Source organism: Liolophura sinensis, chromosome 8 (genome assembly GCF_032854445.1).
Source record: "Liolophura sinensis isolate JHLJ2023 chromosome 8, CUHK_Ljap_v2, whole genome shotgun sequence".
Taxonomy (NCBI): domain Eukaryota; kingdom Metazoa; phylum Mollusca; class Polyplacophora; order Chitonida; family Chitonidae; genus Liolophura; species Liolophura sinensis.
In genome coordinates, this window is record NC_088302.1 from 5,626,107 (window position 1) to 5,646,244 (window position 20,138).

Genomic DNA, 20,138 nt, shown 5'->3' on the forward strand with positions numbered 1-20,138 from the left:
ATATAATCATGAGACTTTACTCAAATTATTGCACTGTTATAGCTTATATCGGTGTTGCTAAAGTCAGCATCAAAGCTCCGCCTAATGATTGCACGTGACTCGCCATTTCAGTACAGGGTAATATATCTGTATGGCGTTCACGTTAGTCACTTTGCTGCTCCCCTAAGTAAGTCGGTGCTATTTACAATGAACAATATAGTGCATATTTCTCCTGATTTTTCAGGGTGTTGTCCAGGAACCTATTTACATAAATACCCGAAAAAAATGAATCTGTTAACACAACGCCTTTTGTCCGAGTGATGCTGGAAAGTATTCTATTATTTTAACATAATCCTGTGTCTTATTTAACACAAGATTTTGTTATCCTGTTGATAATTATGTAGTTGTTTTATATATTTATATATATTATATAACAACTGTTATAGATTTAGTCAGGATAAGCTATCAATATCATTATAACCCCGTTTTACTAGGAAGTTGTAAAACACTATTTGCGTATATAAAGTCACCATAACACAGGAGCAAGGAAATTAACTCACATTACATAGGCCTACTCGGGAAGTTCCGATGATATTAGACACCTAATAAGCGGTGTATACGCTGACATGTGTCAGGAAATTAACTTAAATCACACAATCAGGAAATTCTGGTAATATTAGACACCAAATACTAGTAAGCCGTGCTTACTCTGACATGGGTTGTGTTCATACGAACGGAATGGAATAACGGATTATACTGTATATGGTAATATGAACGTAATCCGATTTATGCTTACATATATTCGTATAAAATTTAAAATCATATATATGCTTCATCAATAATTGTCCCAGGGATCACTAAGCAATCTTAGACTTAAGGCAAAATTTCACATCGCTTTAAAATTCTTATTATTTCTGATGTAATAAGGTCGAATTATTGCTTGACAACGTAAACACTGGCTAAGTTTTTGTAAAATAAGGGAAAGGAACATTCCAAATTTAGTGATTATATTCAGTGAATTAGTGATAAAGATCGCTTCGTGATCCCGGGGCCAGGAAAGTAAGGGTATTTCCACACATCATTTCCAGTAAGCACGCCTTTAGACTTATGTGCTATATCTTAAATCTGTTAAATGCGCCTAAGTAATTGCCTCGTCTAGCGCTGTAAATCCCCGCGTATCTTGTTAACACTGGAGATATAGGAGTATGTAGGTTAACATATAGGGTGACATGTGTTGTATCAGAAAACAAACTCTGTTCGTGCCAATCTCTGTTCTAACAGTGACTCCGTCTTGACTACCCCATGCGCAAATATCAATCTGACCCAGAAGACGGTGTAAGTGACAAGGATATGTTTACTGTACGATACAGGGCGCTGTCACCTTCATGGTAAACAGTTAAACCCTAACTGACTCTTTATCGGAGGTAGTCACCATTGTCGCGACATAACTATATCAGTCATTTACTGGACGACTCTGGTTAGAGGCTGTTATCATTACAGAAAGCCTTATAAAGAGGCCAGACTTATACTTAGAGAACTTTTCTTTCAAGGTAAGTTGTAGGCCTATATATAATTTGTTCAACAAAGGCAGGTAATTTTGATCTTCTTTTTATCCTTATGTTTAAATGAGGTTTAATGATTATTTTTTTAAGCGCTTTTGTATATGACATCAGTCGACAGCGGTTTAAAAGGTTTTTATTGAGAGCCCACTAGCATTTGGCCACTGAGGTCACAGGTTCCAGCAGCTGCTGTATAGCGAGATGGGTGGTGGGGGGAGACAGGCATTAAGACAATCTTCCGCCTACAAGCTTTGCGCAATGATTCCTTACTGCAGAACAATATATCAACCATAACTGGACGTTCTCTGCTGTCCTGCGTTTGACATCAGTCTGAAGCTACTAATAAATAAAGTACGAGCTGCTGCTAATAAATGAAGTACGAGCTAGGCATGACTGCGGTTGTATATAAATTGAACATTCTTGACAAAGCACACGGCTATATATTTCAGTCAAATCAATCACCGCTATACCTCTCGCTATTCATGGGGCTAGTTTGGTGACAGCATTGGTGACAGCATTGATGACAGCATTCGATGATGCTCGCGGTGCCGTTTCTCACTTTACATGAAGCTCATCTTGGTGACGGCATTGATGACAGCATTCGATGATGCTCGCGGTGCCGTTTCTCGCTTTATATGAAGCTCATCTTGGGGGAGTGATTGAGCTTATGTAAACACTTGGCTGGCTCCTATCCACGAAGCTCAAGAGTACTGAGTTCAAGCCTGGCCTCGGGCACAGAATTTGTAGATTCCCTGGCTCTCACTGTTCATAGGGGCTTTGGTAACAATAAGATAAAAACCACACTCCTGCATGGAGCCGTTTGTATAGTCTAACTCTCATGGAAAACCAGTTATCTTGTTTGTCAGTGATGGCGGTTTACTCCCGGCACTCCAATTTCGTGAACCCACTAAACTGACCGCTCCTTCGTATAAGTGAAAATGTTTTGAATATATATGGAGTTAAATAATAATCAAATAAATAAATAAATATACAGTGCGATACGTTTTCATATTTTTCATATGCGGGCGTGTATCTATTCGTAGGTCCAGTCTCATATAAACGTATAGGCATCATTGCACATGCATCCAAAGGCGAGTTAATCTTGTAAACAGATCTAGAATCTTTCAAGGCCTTCCGTTGGCAGAACTGTAGCCTTTTAATTAATCAATCGTTATAAAGCTCATCTGTGGTTATAGTTCAGAAACCTATTTGTTTTGTAAACAAACCCAAATATTTACTTTTATGCTTTTATAGTTACTTGGTATACTTAAGATTTGCTTGACAGAATGCATAAAGTTTGTAGGCCCATTAGCATGATTTCCCATTTTACAAGAGAGAGATAGTGCTATCACTAAACATGTCACTTCTCCCAATACCGGTGCCATGCATAAATCACGCTGAACCTGGATATTACAGAGCTGTGCCCGCTCCCGTCCTCCTTCCAGATTTGTGTCCCCTGGCTTGTAAAAGCTAGGGAAGACTGAGAAAATAAACATCTGACAGATAAGAAACAGCAGGATATACACGTGGAGTCGTATCGTATATAGGCCTACTGTGTAGTTATTGGGTTTGTTTTGTTCATGTAGACCTATAACATCCTTGAGGTTTTTTGTTACTGGTTTAGACTGGATGAAGTGCCAGGTTCATACTGTGACCAAACAGGAACTGACGAAAATGGTTGAAGAACGTTCACGAAGAATCAAAACAATACACCATATTTTCGGTTCACACAACTGTGACTTTTCCTTGTCCTTAAAAGGCATGGAACACGGCGCTCAGTAGTTTATTTATCTTTAAACCTTGAGTCGTTAGAGTCAAAAAGAGTCATTATAAATATACGATGTAACGCTGTTAAAAATAGGCCTATGTTAAAATATACGCTGTTCGTTTGTTTTTCTCTTCTTTAATTTCAGATCATAACATTAAGCACTGGCGCGCTGCAACGAGGATTACTCGCCGCAACTGTCGTCTGCTGAACCACACGATAATACCATGTTGGTGTTCATTTAATTTGGAAAGTAGTGTAATCGTCAGTGGAATCTGTTCATAACTTAAAGTTTCTGCATGTGGGGTGGGCTGTAAAATAGAAATTCCTGATCCTGTTACAAACTGCTTGTATTGCACGACCCCTTTCAAGGATTATACATAAGCCTAACCCTAAATTAGGGACCACACAAATTTAACCAAAACGCCCAGATTTCAGGTAAGAACAAAAATGCAATCATGAAAGTTGGAAGTTTATTTATTCATATATTTGCGTCCAAAGAAATGTCAAATTATTCGATTCCTGTGGTAATTCAGAAATGCACAAAGCTGCAGCGCAACAACAGTGTTCCTGGTGCAACAACAACAACATATATTTTGCCCTCTTTTTGCGTCACAATAACAATAACAGTGGGTGTGTGCTTACAAGCATGCGGATAATTAAGCTAGTAATGTTGCGTTGTGTTACATTTGCATGCCAACAGGCCCTACAAGTTATGTGAATGCCTTCGCCCTTGTCATATTCACTGGTAGTGCAGTTAAATTAAACGCCGATTGTGGCGATATTTGACCATCTGTAAGCTGACTGCCGTCAACTAACAGATCGCCAAATATCAACAGAATGGACGTTTGATTTAATTGAACTACGGAACCATATAATCGTAATTTCTAATTGTTTTGAGTATTCACCAATTATGTGATACATTCATTCATTCGTACAGGATATAGCAATAAGCATTTAAAGCCCTTTATATATAAGTGGTGCACGTAGGTCCACAAGTATAAATACAAGTAATGTTAATTTATTTATATATTTATTTGTTTGATTGGTGTTTTACGCCTTACTCATGAATATTTCACTTATCGGACGGCGGCCAGCATAATGGTGGGAGGAAACCGGGTAGAGCCCGGGGGAAACCACGAACATTCGCTGGTTGCTGGAAGACCTTCCCACGTACGACCGATACTAATAATGTGATAAGAAAGAAAAGCTAAATAGTAAAGCTAACAGCTATCCACAATATACACGAAGCGCTAGTCCTGTAGTTTATTTTTAAATCCGGGAAGATATGTAATAGTTGATTTTTAAGGTACCGTTATATTGCGGAAGTTTGTGTCAACCTGGAGGACCCGACGTAACAAAATTAATTTGGTGGTGTTCTCATGAAATATACGAATCGTTACTGAATTTCTGAATCACTGTGTACAGTTATAATCTTTCCTCAAGTTGCTCCAGGATGATAGACAAACGGCGCCGTGGTCACGTGTCTCTATCGACCATATATAGACAAATAACCTACCTATGACCAGCAAGCCATGCGGCCATATAGTGAGTCAGTCACACGTGTATTGAGAAGAAGGTGTAATACGCGAAGTAAAAGACATTTTAATTGCGAACTAGAGGAGGATATATTAATATCCAGTATTCCGGTAAGTGATAAGGGCGTTGCCCCGCTGCACAAGGAAGGTAGGTAGAAATATCTATACATGTCATATGATCTGCTTGCTAATGCCTTCGTCATTTTCTATAGTTACATGAGGCATGTGTTCTGTTTTCTATAAACGGTGATAGTCGTTAAGTTGAATTCCTTTAGTTTCTTCTCTCCTAAAGTTACGGTTTGCACGTATCAAAATATTTTATATGCACCATTTATTGGCTTGTGTCACATTGAATAAAGGTATTTTTCCAGAATTAGTTTTATTTGTGAATACATTTTTACAGTATAGACAGGAGGACAAATCTATTCTTTTTGTCTGGACCATACATGTAAACGGAGGGCAGAGTGCCTAGGACGGTGGTAGCGTACCAGGTGTATGCATGACTTGACGATATCCAATTTCGCAGTTGACACGTGTCTAAGCGGCATACCCTCACAATGTAGGCCACAAACTAGTACAACGATTAAAAAGTCGATTGTTTTTTAGACATCGAACGTTATTATTGAATGCATGACTGTTCAAAAACAGTTGTAACATATATGCACACCTTGGTTCGCCTGTTATTATTGACCAGTTTTTAATACGCGAAACGAATATGCAGAGGATGCGGGTCAATATACCCAATGACACAACACACTTTCTGCAACGTACTGATGTATTGAGCATGACTTGCAGATTCCTATATATACAATGAGGTACATCTCGTCAATGTGGTAGCTGCGAGTTAAGTTTGTTTGCTTCCTTTCCGGTCGTGCGTATATATCTCCATACAATTATAGTCTAGAGCGGTCATAGTTTAGACAGGTTTCAGTGTCTCCGTCCAGTCCATTCAGTCTTACGTTTCTGTATATCTCCAGCATGATATCGTGAAGAAATCGTGCAAGACATTGGTTTTTCGTCGGAGTGCGCTTGCTGGTGCCGCTGCACTTCTCTATATTTAGTCGAAGTTTGCTTTCCACAGAATAATTTTGCACGCCTATAATATTCAGACTGCTTTGAAATTTTAATATATGCCTAAGCTTGCTTAGGATTACTACTCATACCCCCCCCCCCCTCCCCCCACCGCAGATGGTGTTTCCAGGCAGCTATACTTTGTAAATTCGTTTATAATTTGCTTTCGGCGTATGTTCTTCTTTGATCATTCTTGATTGGCTTTATGTACATAAAATTGCATGTATATGGTATGTCATTTCCTGTAGGCAGGAACATCGTCGCTGAAACATAGATGCAGTTTGTCACCATTAGCTAGTATCTATTTACGTGAAGTGATGAATTTCGGAGAAATAAGAAGTCATTTCGCATTCAAGGGGAGAAAATAACCCGAAACCAGTAGTCTGTTAAGTGTTTGAAATAAATCTAAATCTGCACAGTATAGTTGTATATCCCACATAATTCTTATAAAAAAAAATAAAAAAAACACACACAAAGGAATATCACGTGTAATAATAATGACGTGACTTAACATATATCCCAGCCAGTGTGTGCATCGAATGACATGAACTATGATTAACAATAACAACATAGACATTTACCTTGTAGCTGACAGGATGCTAACAGTTTTCACGTCAAAGCGAAGGATCAGAATAATACACATGTAATTTCGGCGTAACCTTGTATAAATGCAAGGGTTAGAGTTTAAAGGTTATGTATATGTCACCACCAATCCACTAACTGAGAAGACATTTATATACACAGTAATTTGATAATCAATTTCTGCTATTAAATAATGGTTAAAAACTAGATAATGTCATTTCATATTATATTGTCAGAGCCGGTATAAATCCCTCTTCTCTCCACCCGACCAAGCCCACCTCCTCAGCCAGATAAAATTGATTCAGCATCTAAGCCCTTAATCTCGGTACAAGTTTGGAAAATTTGAGCTTTAGCACTAATGTTTATTTTTAATAGTTCATTTTAATGCCCTGCTAAAAAAAAAAACAAAAAAAAAAAAAAAACAAAAACAAAAAACATTCCACTGATATGCTGTCGATCGGTTTAATTAATGAAAGAAACAGGAATGCCCGGAATAAATTACCGGCCTCTGGCATGTAACCAACGAACATCGACACAAGTGACACATTTATCGCCAGCAAATATAAATGCACTCGTTTGTAAAGAGATTGAGAAGGGCTGCTTGTTGATGTAAACTGTGCTACTAAATGCCACATAAGGCTGTATTTGTCATGTATTTTAGTAAGATGGCATTTTGCCTCAAGATATAATAACTAACTAAAACCTTAAATGATCCGTCTCTAATCATGTCTTCATCATGATTCGGCGACAAATGTTATATTTTCTTTTTCAGATAATGTGCATTGCGTGTGGTATGTGAACGGGTCACATTTTTGCCTAAATTTCGGTTTCCTTGTCTCAGTTTCCTCTCTTATTTTGTCAGCCACTAAGCTGCTGCTAAGAAAATCAATGCTATAACATGCCGTGTAGCGTGTACGGTATCGAAGTGTAATGGCTATTTTTATCCCGAACGCTTCAAGCAAGAACCCCCCATTTGTAAGCCTCTGCATATTCAACAAAACCCTATCGATGGCGACCACTCACTCAGCCGCTGCCCTCAGTTAGCCTCTTGGAGCCAATCCAACCAGGCACCGCTCTGCATCCATCTCGCGGCGCAAACAAAGGATTTCATTTCCCGGATTTCACTGCCAGCTATACAGACGTCTTTCTTCGGCGGTCAGTATTCTCCCTGTACATCAGTCGCAGTGGCCTGATCGTGTTTTACTGTCAGCCAGTTCTGTCCATATCATTGCTTCTGTACACATGGTTTGGTCAGATCTGGTCTCGCCAGTTAGTGCAGATATATTTTAGGTGAGAATACAATGAAGTTCGCGGAAAGCTATTGCTAGCTGACGTCGGTGTGCCTCTTTATGATATAGGGTACTAGCTGTGAAAACCTATGACAACGACTCAGTAAAGATGCAACGAGGCGTAATGTTTGTATAGACAAAATATCAAATGCATGTTGTTAAGGAGTCATGCTTCTGAGAACGCTTATACACATCCGGGATTGATCACACTTTATTTTTTTTTTTTTTTTTTGTCTTTCTGCTTACAGAACCCTCAGAGTCGGACCGACAGGCCTCATAGCCGTCTCAGAATTTTGTGAGGGGTATTTTTGGCGGTGTCCACAAAGACTACAGCGTTGTCCCGACCACAATCAAGCGGTCGGAACCCGTTCCAAACTTATTTAGTTCCTCTTTTAGTAGCAGAACGGAGCGATTAAAAACAAATCGTTTTCGTTCAGCGACGAAAAATCGTTGGCAACTACCGTTGTTAAAATGGAAACACAGATGGAGAAGAATATGGGAAGCGGGCAACCCAAAATGGAACAACGCCAGACTTGGGCCCGCAAAATCGACTTTCTACTTGCCTGCGTCGGCTTCTCCGTGGGGCTGGGCAACGTCTGGAGATTCCCTTATCTCTGTTATAAAAATGGAGGAGGTAAGTTTCATTTTCCATTCATTCTGTTTTTTCTTTTCTTTTTTTCATTTATCAGGTCATTACAACCTTTTCTAGTAGACATTTGGCATTCGTTTCATTTGCGTATCGGAATACCTATTGACAAAATGTCATGGTGGCTTTCGGACTGTGATAGATATTAAATATTTTGTTGAATTTGGTTAGTACAATTTATATTCGCTCTTTCTGTTGTATATATCGTATGACATCTTTATATGATAGGAAAGTAAGCAAATTTTCACCAGTCATGCAGAATATTCAGAATAGCTGGCTCCACGAAGGCAGCATTAGTCTCTTACAAACAATCAATGTATAGTTTGTCTCAGTGGAAATTTTCCATGGGATTGGACATGCATGGACCGATCAGTGGCTGGCCTTGTGCGCATGCGCATAGGAACTTGGGTCACGGAATAATTTTACCTCTTATGTTAATCCTATGCCATTTGAGCTTCAAAAATGTCACCACACACTAAAAGGATCATTTTCTGGGTTAGCGGGAAAATCTCGCCGTAGAGCGAAATTGGAAATAAATAGGCGGTAATGGGGACGACGTTGCACTTTTGCCAAGCCCAGTAACAGTGGCTGAATCTGCTATCGATCTCAGTGATGATCGGTGTAATACCGACAGGGAAGTTCTTCATTCTGAATCACGGAATTATGCTCATCGTATTATCCAGACAAGAAAAGCTAATTTAAACACTGCGCTTGACAGAAAATTATTTTAATAACGACTAACTTATAGGCCAATCATTTTAAAATCCCAACACGTTCGACACAAATGTCCGCACCACCAGTTTCACAGGGTTATTGTACGTTCAGATGACATGGTCCGATTGATGTGAAGTATATATACATGGATGCAGCGATCTGGAGACAATCAGTGAGCATTTGTATAAGATTATACTGAGATCTAAGGCTCCTTCTTCTGTAGAGAAGGAACTTCTTTCTGTGGATGTGAAAACAGAAAGAACTACCTTCATTGGTTTTAGACATGATTGCTGTGAGTCACGATACTTCTAAATGTAAAAAAAAAAAGTCTGTATGATACACAGCTGGTATAGGTAGTGCGAAAAGACTTTTGATGAATGTAACTACAGCGCTGACTTTTTACAATTTCGGTTTGGCTGAGATCCCTCTTACTGAGAAACCATACAAGCTATGAATAAGTACGCCTTAGAATGGCCTGTCCAACTGATTTCCCAGACACTGCAAACTGGTTTTGACAGATCTCGTTTAGACAGAGATATATGGACTGGATCATTTTCCGGCATGTGGGCAGCTCCGAAAACATCAGCATTTGACATCTGGACAAAATTTTATACGGCTGCAACCTTTCTTTGTGGATCCTCTTTATAATGGATTGTCCGTGATAACTGTGGTGATTGTGTATTATAATCAGTATTAGCAGAGGCCTATGTCATTACTGAAAGACTTGGAATATGGTAAATCCTCACATACTCATTTCCCAAATGGCAAATGTTGGCTGATGATGGTGATGTGTACACGAATAGTTGATTTACACATCGACTGTAGGCCTATATAACATCGATACCGAAGGACAAGGAATATGTTAATGACTGGACAGAAAAAACAACCTGGAAATCATTCAGTGGCTACCGCAGAATTTACAACAGCCGCCAATTCATTTACCTTATTTTTATTTGGGAATAATATTCCCGCCACTGAAAATTACGTTTCCTCAAACTAAGCACAGTTCTTTTGATTTATTTATTTATTTGATTGGTGTTTTACGACGTACTCAAGAATATTTCACTTATACGACGGCGGCCAGCATTATTTTGGGTGGAAACCGGGCAGAGCCCGGGGAAACCCACGACCATCTGCAGGTTGCTGGAAGACCTTCCCACTTACGGCCGGAGAGCAGTTCTTTTGAGGCTATGTCAGAGAAAACTTAATAGATTGTGGTCATGCGTCTCATCTATTTGACAACTGTCACAGAAGCCCATAGAATGGAGAATTTACTAGAATGAAGACATGGATTTTAATTTACCTTCTATGCAGACGCATTATGAAAAACACAGGATAACTCAGTGGCCTGTTTGATATTAATCTCTTGTGCTAGTTGTGGTATACAGCACTACATTTCTATTTGCGTATAAAATTGACCGTAAGAAGTAAAATGATTTTGTGCACAGGATAATATGATGTCCTTGTCAACTAATCGAGCCAGAACTACGTCCTGTATAAACCCTGTAGTAAAGTCCCGCAACTTCTCTATTTCCTGTCCTTTGTTACCTAATACGGATACGTTAAGCGCGATAATACTACAAGTTCGCAGAAAACTCACGGTGCGAATATTTGTAGTTATTTGCCCTGTATCATGTACATGAGGAGATAATACACACGAAAACGGCACACCAGGTGATTGTAACCAAAACAGCGACCACAGTGCAATATACTAATAATATTACGTAGTTCTTGTAGTTTACATGTTCACCAATGTGACTACATTAAGTGGTATTTGCCAAAGTTCGGTTTTATGCCAACTGTTCATGGAATGATGACATTCTTTGAAATTAATACCTCTCTTGGCATTTTACTGATACTGAAATACATGTACATATAGAGAAATAGGCAAATTGCTTACATGATATAAAGTGTTCATTTTGACATAAAATTTCAGAGGAGAAGGCTTATATGTACAAGTAGTCGCCAAGCAACATAGAATAAATGCATGTTGTGTACACATATGTGGTAGAAGATATCATTCGTCCGGGAACTGTGACCTGTTCGGAGAGATTTCATATCTCGCACTGAAAAACAAAAAAAGAAAAAAGTGCGCATCGACAGCGTGGCGTGGTATTCTTGTCAGACACAACTGGTGAAATATAGCCACCTGTCATTTGCATACTTCGGTCAGGGAATTGCTGTGCATTTTCAGCACGACATGTATTGTCGAACAGTTTTATGCTCAAGGGACAATCAGTCAGATAATTTCGAGGTAGCCTGTAAGCCTGAAAAGCCCAGTGGTTGTTAGTAGGTCAAATGTATATATGTATGCATACATATTTAACTATGGTTTTGGTCGTTATAGTATAGTATTAGTATTTGTAGCATCCAAAACAGGGCTTCCTGGTCACGGATCATTTCTGGTATTAATGTGGTGGATATTTGAGACCGTCACACACTGTGTCATCAATATGATATATGGCAAGACGTTATTTTCAGAGCTGTCTTCTGTAATGGGCAAGAGAAATAAAGTTCATAGGTCACGACGGTCCACTCTCTAGAGTGTGACAAGAAAAAATACAACCTGGGTTATTTCAGTGGATGAATGTATACCTAAAGAGACACACCTATTTTGGTCTGATGTGCTTAATGATTTTATAAATCAAGTTTACTTTGATCTGCTTTGATTATCTCGGGTATGTAACGTCACAAAAATGAAAGGGTATACATAAAATTTTATGCAGGATTTATTATCGGTGCATATATATACATATTTTGTCTAGTGTTCTATTTTCTTTTAAAATTTTAGCTACGACGCGACATGGTGTTCTTGTCGTTATTGTTTTTTATTTGAGATTGCGTTCTTGGTCGTGGTGTGCATATTTTAAAACGGCGTGTCATCACATACAATCATTCTGATCATAGTTATTTAGTATCACCACATGAAATCGGTGTTTTTTTTTCTGTCAAGGTTTGCAGTGGCCTTGCAATCTTTAACACCTTATGTGAACGCTCGTGTTGTAGAAATGGGCGTAGACTTTTCAATAGACTTACTTAACTGGGTAAACCAGCCAGCGTCAAATATTATTTCCGAATTTTGTTCCGACACTCTCGCTGTATATGGCTCATCGTGTGATGATTTGATTTCATGAAAGTTTGCTTATATATTATATTGTCGCATACTTTCCACTCTTTTCATAAATAAGACGTCACAAAATGGCACCATGTTTAAACAGCATAAGAATATGTGAGTAAATCAAATATATTATTATAATGGGGCACAATTCTGTGCGCTTCCAGAAATCGATTCCGTCTGCGTGAAGTGAATGGCGTCTGATGAAGATTAAGTTGAACTAGTATTGCTGATAACAGGCTGGGATGGATTGGGAGAAGACGCAGATTCTATATTAGAAACGTGAATTACAGTCCATTCACTGATCAGCCTTGGAAATACTGGAGTGAGCGAAGCACATAAACAGTTCAAAAACATGTAGGTAGAGGAAGCTTTCCTGCAATTAGTTTCGTTTGTCTCTAAGGTGTTTGTGTCACAGGCTGTAATTGTGCGGGGTGTTTGTTTTTTTCGCTTTGATGCATTAACTAGGATGCCCCCTCCAGACATGTGTGTCACAATGTTATACACATGGCCCCTTGACACTCGAGGGGAAGGGTTGATGTGCTATAGGTTGCCAGCACACGTGGTTGATCGGTGTCGATGCCGCCATGTACTCGGTGACATTGGTGACAAAATGAGCGTGTCACTTTGAATGTAAAGCGGGCGGAACTCCGGTAATTTCCTATGTTTTGGCGCCACGTGCTCATGTGTTTGTATTGTGATGTATTTAAATTATGGTGAGTGCCTGCCTTCATGGGCAGGATGTCTTGAATATCGTAATGTGTCGTAATACCTGATTGTGCAATACAACTTTACTCATTTGCAGAAAAAAACACGCTCATCAAACAACACCAGCTCAATGGCTCAAACCACAAATGCAATGAAAACAAATAATTAATAGGCAGACTATTTTGACACATCATTTTTTTTATGCAATATAGTGGTGGAAGAGCCAAGTAATCCGAGTGATTTGCAAATGTCGTAACTGTAGTTCTGATAACGCCAACCTGTATGTATATTTGGTTTGCGATTCTTCATACAGTATAAAGCCGGGGGACACACAAGACGGATTTTTTCTCTCGTACAGGCGTATTGTGTGAATTTCTAAAAACCCGCGTGCTGCGTCCGCCCCGACTCTCTCTTGTGTCATACAACATAACACAATGCCACGATCAACGGAAAATCCGCCTAGGATGTCTGCAACTATGCTGTGAATATTGTCAGAGTATTTCGTGGGCGATTAAGTTCGTCCCATATAAGCGAAAAAATCCGCCTAGCCTGTCTCCAGCTTTAAAGAGCTCATGACATATTACATTTACCTATCCATTGAACTTAAAGTATTTGTTTTATTTTGGCAAGGCGAAAATTTTGCCGACATTGCCGGTCGATAATGAATTATCAGTAGTGGAGCGAATTACATTGTCATTAATAAAGATGTTGCCTTGGGTACCTTGCTTAATCAAGATAACAGGTATTAGACCATCCTTAATTGACCGAAAATTTTGCAGAGCAGGTCGTTCATTCGTAGATTGACGACTCATTTCCCCTGAAGCTATCGTAAATTACCTACCCGTGGTACGGCTGTTACTGATAATGGCTGCATCCTACCGGATAAGGATTGATTGGTTTTGACAAGATTGATGGGCACCATTGATTTGTCCGACAAGGGTGACGTCGACATCGTGAGCAATTTCCTATTCCGTGCATTCAGAAGTACGATAACTGATCTGTCCAAACTGTGTATAGTATAAAGCATAGCTCCGTTAATCGGTCTAAAATCGTAACTGCATCATGCAATGTGGCGTTATCACCGTTCAAAACCGACCTCAGTCTACACATTGAGAGAGATCAAGACGTGAATCCATCGTATTGTTAATGGTGCTAAATTGAAGGAGGATGCATAACATGGTGTGTACATAATATACAAACCATACGATATAAACGAGATTATGTCTTAGGCTGTTAAAATAGTTTGTCTTTCACATGCATGAAAAATGGGCTGATCGATACATGATGAAAAATCGGTCCGGACACGTGCGTTTTAGTTCTTGATTTTCCTCTACATGACCTGTATAGGCTTTGTGTAGACTTTCTAATATCATAATAGTTTGGAGTGGATTGCAAGTTGGGTCTCTTGGTATATATGTAGGGTTTAAAGAAGCTGACGTGTTTTGAGGTCATAAACCATTTCCAAACATTAATACTGGTACTCTTTGTGTATGACTATACAACGCTGGTATTCACAGGCCGTGTCTTTACCCTACAGGCTGAACAGAGAGAAGTATCTCAGTCACAATTCAGGTCGTCAATCAGTAAAATAATCTCCAAAGTCAGATTCCCAGAGATCAGTTTCATGTCTCCTCCTACTCACCTGTAGACCAGAGAACTCACGTGTGTATACGGACTATTGTGGCGTCAATGGAGCTATGATGCCTAAAGATACTGTTTCCAGATTATTGCCCCCATGCAAATGATCCATTATATAAAGGACAGTAGGACAGTTATCTTATATCAGTTTTGGGATTGCGGTCTTTCAAAAGGTTTTGAAATACTGGAGTCTGTGACCAGGCCTACACATGATCAGACATGTCGAAGAAATTCCGGATACATTAGAAGCAGCTCCCGTTATGTTGTCTGGCCCACATGTCGTCAACGACAGTTGTCTCATAACAGCTGCATAATGTCATGCAAATAAACACGCTTGCTCAGCAACTGTGTAAATATATGCTTGGGGTACATCTGACGTTCGTCGAATCCATGGCTGTTTTCAATTTGGGGAGAGGGGGATAAAAGGGGGTAAAAAGGGATTGGGAAGGTGATTTCTAACCAGCTTTGATGCTTCACAGCTTTAACCGTATTACGGTAACCTTTTAACGGTATATGGGCAACGATTAGTAAAACAATACGCATTGACGTCATCCACTGTAGGCACCATGTGTTTAATTATACATCTGTTCATCTGTGGGCTGCTGTTCTACAAACACCCTGGGGGTATGCAACCTCTGGGCTCGTATAGCAGAGAAGTTGCTTAAAGTGTTTGGTGATGAAGAAAGTTCTATACTGCTCTATATATACAGGATCATTAGACAACGGGTAGTCTTGAAGCAGTGTCTCTGAAGTCCATGGATCGTGCTACCACTGCCACATATACCCGAAGCCCTTTAAGCACCTGTGTTGTTTACCTGCGTAAACTATAGCCTTAGCTAAGAACAGAGCAAGGTTTGATTTTAACATCCAAAATCATCTGCAAGACCCAACCTTGAAATGTAGACACATTCTAGCTGCCGCAATTACATCTTCAGCGCTATTCTCGTGTTACGTGTTAGTGGCAATCAATGCAAATTTGTTAGCTTTTTAGGTTCGTTATTTGCACTGGAATTACACGCAATCTTTTGGGGTTGAGTTGTGTCTGTGTGATTAGTACTACACCAGACAAACGGGTGATACTTGTAAAAAACTTAGGCTGAACGGTTTATTCGTAACGTTCTTCGAAGAATTTTTTTGAATTTTGCAGGGATTAAATGTTAAGCAGAGAACATAGCCTACATAAAGGTTGAGACTATATATGTATACATGTATTCATGCCCAGAACAGGTCCACTTTGAGTCGATTTAAATGTTAGATGTCAAACAGATAAAAGAAACTTACACAAAATACAAAACTTATTTAGTTTACAGTTGGTAGCGGTTCGTGCCCTTGAAATGCATGGAAAAAATATGGTGCAGGTTCAAACCTGGCCTTGGGCAGACGATTTGTAGATTCCCCTGCTCTTGCTAGGTATAGCGCCTTGGTGACAATAAACGCTCGTGTGACCGCGTGCACAGGCAGTTGCCTTCCAGCAATACCTGTACGTCATATGTGGGAAAGTTTGCCATTAGTTTGCCAAAGGTTCGTGGTTTACGCCAGGCGCTTGGGATTCTTCCACCCTTAAAACCGACCGCCATCGTAAGTGAAAATGTCTCGAGTACGCACAGCGTTAAGCAACGGTCAAGTAAATAAGTAATTAATTATTCCAGGGTACGTCGCATGTCCTGTCTCATGCCTCATGGATCACACTATTACATTTAATTCGGGGCCTCCGTGGCCGAGGTGGCTAGTACGCCAGCACGGCGCATTGATTCAGGAGCCTCTCACCAGCGCGGACGGTGTGAATTCCAGCTCATGCTAGCTTCTTCTCCAGCCGTATACGTGAAAAGGTCTGCCAGTAACCTACACGTAGATGGTCGTGTGTTTCCCCCGGGTTCTTGCCGGTTCCACTCACCATAATGCTGGCCGCTGTCGTAAAAGTGAAATATTCTTGAGTACTGCATAAAGCACCAAACAAATAAATTAATAAATTACATTTAATTCTATTGCATGTTGATCAATTGTAATTGTAAGAATTGTAAGCGAACAAAATGTTAAGGATTTCTGTGATGTGTCTGTGCTGATTCTGCCATGTGCGCCGAATCGTTACTCGGTTTCTTAAAGAAAGCCGACTAAATCAAATTGAACCTGAAGATTTCATTTTTCATTGGCGTAGAGAGTTTTGCTTTCTACCATTACGATCTGAGTGAGTGAGTGAGTGCTTGGGGTTTAAAGTCGTACTCAACAATTTTTCAGTCATATGACGACGAAGGAATCATTAGGGTGCATGCACGTGTAATGTGCCTCCTTGTTGCAGGACGGATTTCCACCGCTCTTTTATTTAGTGCTGCATCACTGAGACGACTTACCGAAGGCAAGTAAGCCGCGCCGCCCGAGCCATTATACTGATACCAGTCGTTGCACTATCCCCTTCATGCTGAACGCCAAGCGAGGAAGTTACAACTTCCTCTTTTAAAGTCTTAGGTGTGACTCGACCAAGGATTGATCCGGGATCTACCGGTCCTGAAGCGGACGCTCTACCAACTGTGCTATCCGGGCCGGTCCATTTCGATCTGAACCTGTCACATGCGCTGATGCTTTTCCTCCTACTTTCTGTTTTTTTTTCATGTAAGATCGACTGCGCTGTATCGGATTTAAAGTGTTTTTGCTGTTTTTTTTCCCTTCCTTTCTGTTTTTTATTGTGTCTCTCCTTTTTGACAGGTGCCTTCTTGATACCTTACTTCGTTTCCGTTCTGCTGGGCGGAGTTCCGGTGTTTTTCCTGGAGGTGGCGTTAGGGCAGTTCATGTCGGAAGGCGGCATATCTTCCTGGAAAATCTGCCCACTGTTCCAGGGTATTATAGAAGGTCAAGACTGTCAAAATGTTTCTAGGGCCCGATCTAGGTTAAAGTTTGGGCACCCATACAATGCAAGACAAGATTGTTACATGTATAAGACACAATAAGAAAATAAACCAATTCTTTTGAATATATTAAAGATTTGTTGTTATCATGACTTATTTGGGCGCGCGTTCTAGAGACACCCAAAACTTAATATGGGGTTTAAAATCGATCTAGTTCAGACCCTTTTTCCTCTCAATGTTAACCTGGACTTTTTATAATATTTGGTAAAACTGGATTAAAATTAGAAGCGATGGATTAGTGTTTCCTTAATAAAGCGTTTGATTGTTTAAAGTATTTAACGGCATTGCTAACCACCCATGTTGGTTATGCCCGTTCAATTATTGTGTGTTCATTTTGCCTTTTTTTTTTTACAGGAATTGGCTATGCTAGCGCAGTCATTGTCTTTCTACTCAACTGTGAATACAACATCATCTTGACTTGGGCATTCTACTATTTGTTTTCCTCATTTACGAGCGTGTTGCCCTGGTCTCATTGCGATAATGAGTGGAATTCAGAGAATTGTACGACGCACCACAGATCCATCCAGACCAGCAACGCATCCGCAATCCTCTCCATGGGTTCGAACGGTTCTTCACTGTACCAGGTGGCACCCCTCGGAGACAACTCCACCTCCGTAGGACTCATCATGCAGAACATCTCGAGTAACGCTAGCAGGCCAGCCATGGACCCTGTTACAGAATTTTGGGAGTAAGTGTCCATCGACTGTTTCTGTCCTTTCTATATTTTGCTATGTTTACCTCTGATTCTTTCTGTCAATTAAATAATCAAGAAAGAAGTTCCAGTTTACTTTAATCAGATAGGGTTGATTGACAACTTTTCCTGCACATTCGGAGCACAAGCCATAAATCTTTATATCTTAATTAATTTGCATCGAACACCTAACTAAAGAAAAGTTCATATAATATATACCTATAGTTTTTATCTCTATAAATGCTGAAGTAAGTTTAGCACGGTAAGCCGACGATGAAATGGTGTACAGAAGGAGCCCTGAGAAATATAAGATTGAAGAAGAGAAGCAGAATACCGTACACTCGATATATGGATGTCTGAAAACACGATACCCAAGATGAATGTTCGAGAGGATTTGGAACTCTGAATAATATAGGCCTGCTGATGTCTACCTTTGTTTGGAGCGGAATGCCTTCTTCCATGGAATGAGACGAAGTTAGAATAACTGTGTGTCTGCTAAAGAAATTCAAATTGGGTCTGCTGGTTTGCGGTGGAGAGTGTATATGAGTGTATATGTATATGAGTCTAAACAGGGGTTATGAGAAGGCTGGTACCAAGGCATCATGCTTAGGTTTGGAGATACACAATGAGGTTTGCTTGGTATATCATTGACAAGGTACGCAAGGAAAGAAAGTTTTATATTAGATTAGTTGACTATTCTCTTTTTTCTTTTTCTTTAAATGAAACCCAATGTGATTTTTATATTCTCTTACTTGGGCCCAGACGTGCCGCCCATCCCATCCCGACGCCCGGGAAGTTGAGCCGAGATGGTAACTATGTTGGTGATAAATGTTTCCCACTGGGAGCAGGGGGAATGTATGTTTATGTTCAAGTGTCATTTACAAAGTATAAAGCTATTACATGCTCGCACACACGCACACTGAGACATGGATCTAAAATTATTCGGCTCCGGGTGACATGTTGTTTCAGGGAGAACACAGAATAATTCTAATCTATGAGAAGTGCTGACGTGTAGACTCGGAGGACCAAGGGAACCGAAAACTATTACACGCTCTTCTCACATAGCCATTTTTCTCTCTTCCTTAAGTACATGCCATCATCACACACCACATCTCTCCATCCAAATTCTGTAATATTTCTTTATCTCTAGCTAAAGTACATCGGCTCATTGCATGCTGAGCTCTAACTGTTGTTTGCATCATTTTCCGTTGACGTTTATCATTGGTTGGCTATATTTTAAAGTTTTTGATACCACAGTTTTTAACACTCTTTTTGAAGTGGGGGTTGGCATTAGGCCTTTCCTTCTCGCTGATTATAGCCATGGTTCTCCGAGTTCCGTTTTATGCTATTGAAGTAGTTTCCTAGGTAGGTTTAAACCCTCCATCACCCCCATCATCCAGTGGTCGCGTCCAGTCGGATGACGAACCCTGCTCTTGTACAGTGTCACTCTAGTGCAGAATTTTACTGCAGGCTCAAAGTCCTGCAGCTATCCTCCGGTGTGGGAATCCCCGGTGCCGTCAAGTGGGACCTGGCCCTCTGCTTGTTACTCGCTTGGATCGTCGTATACTTCTGCATATGGAAGGGCATTAAAACATCCGGCAAGGTGAAACATGCCTCTCGGGGCATCCGGGGAGTCCATGGCTCTCCGGTTTAGCTGCTGAGTTTATAATTTATTCAGTTTCTAGTACACAAGAAAGAAAACTAAAAGAAAAAAAGAACAGATTAGAGTCAATCCGGCCTTAAGACACCAAGAAAGTTGCACATGTTTGGAAAGTTTTTGTTAGAATTAAGTACTGTCTCTGTATCCTTCATGACAACTGTATGTAACTAATTTTGTAATTCAAAACGTTCAAAGTGCCACACATGGAAGACTTCGCGCATGCTCAGTGACATTTATCACTGGCTTTAGACCGTCATCTGTAACATGATATAGTTACATTCAA

At 40.0% G+C, this 20,138-nt stretch overlaps 1 protein-coding gene across 1 annotated transcript in view; it reads left to right on the forward strand.

Annotated features, from left to right (window-relative positions):
• The first annotated feature begins 3,358 nt into the window (after positions 1-3,358).
• LOC135472772 (sodium- and chloride-dependent taurine transporter-like) overlaps positions 3,359-20,138 on the forward strand; it is a 31,861-nt gene continuing 15,081 nt past the window's right edge. Inside the window, 5 exon segments of the mRNA XM_064752440.1 lie at positions 3,359-3,741; positions 8,032-8,417; positions 17,305-17,436; positions 17,859-18,192; positions 19,666-19,798. Of these exon segments, the coding sequence (XP_064608510.1) occupies positions 8,255-8,417; positions 17,305-17,436; positions 17,859-18,192; positions 19,666-19,798 (762 nt within the window). The 5' untranslated portion in view covers positions 3,359-3,741; positions 8,032-8,254.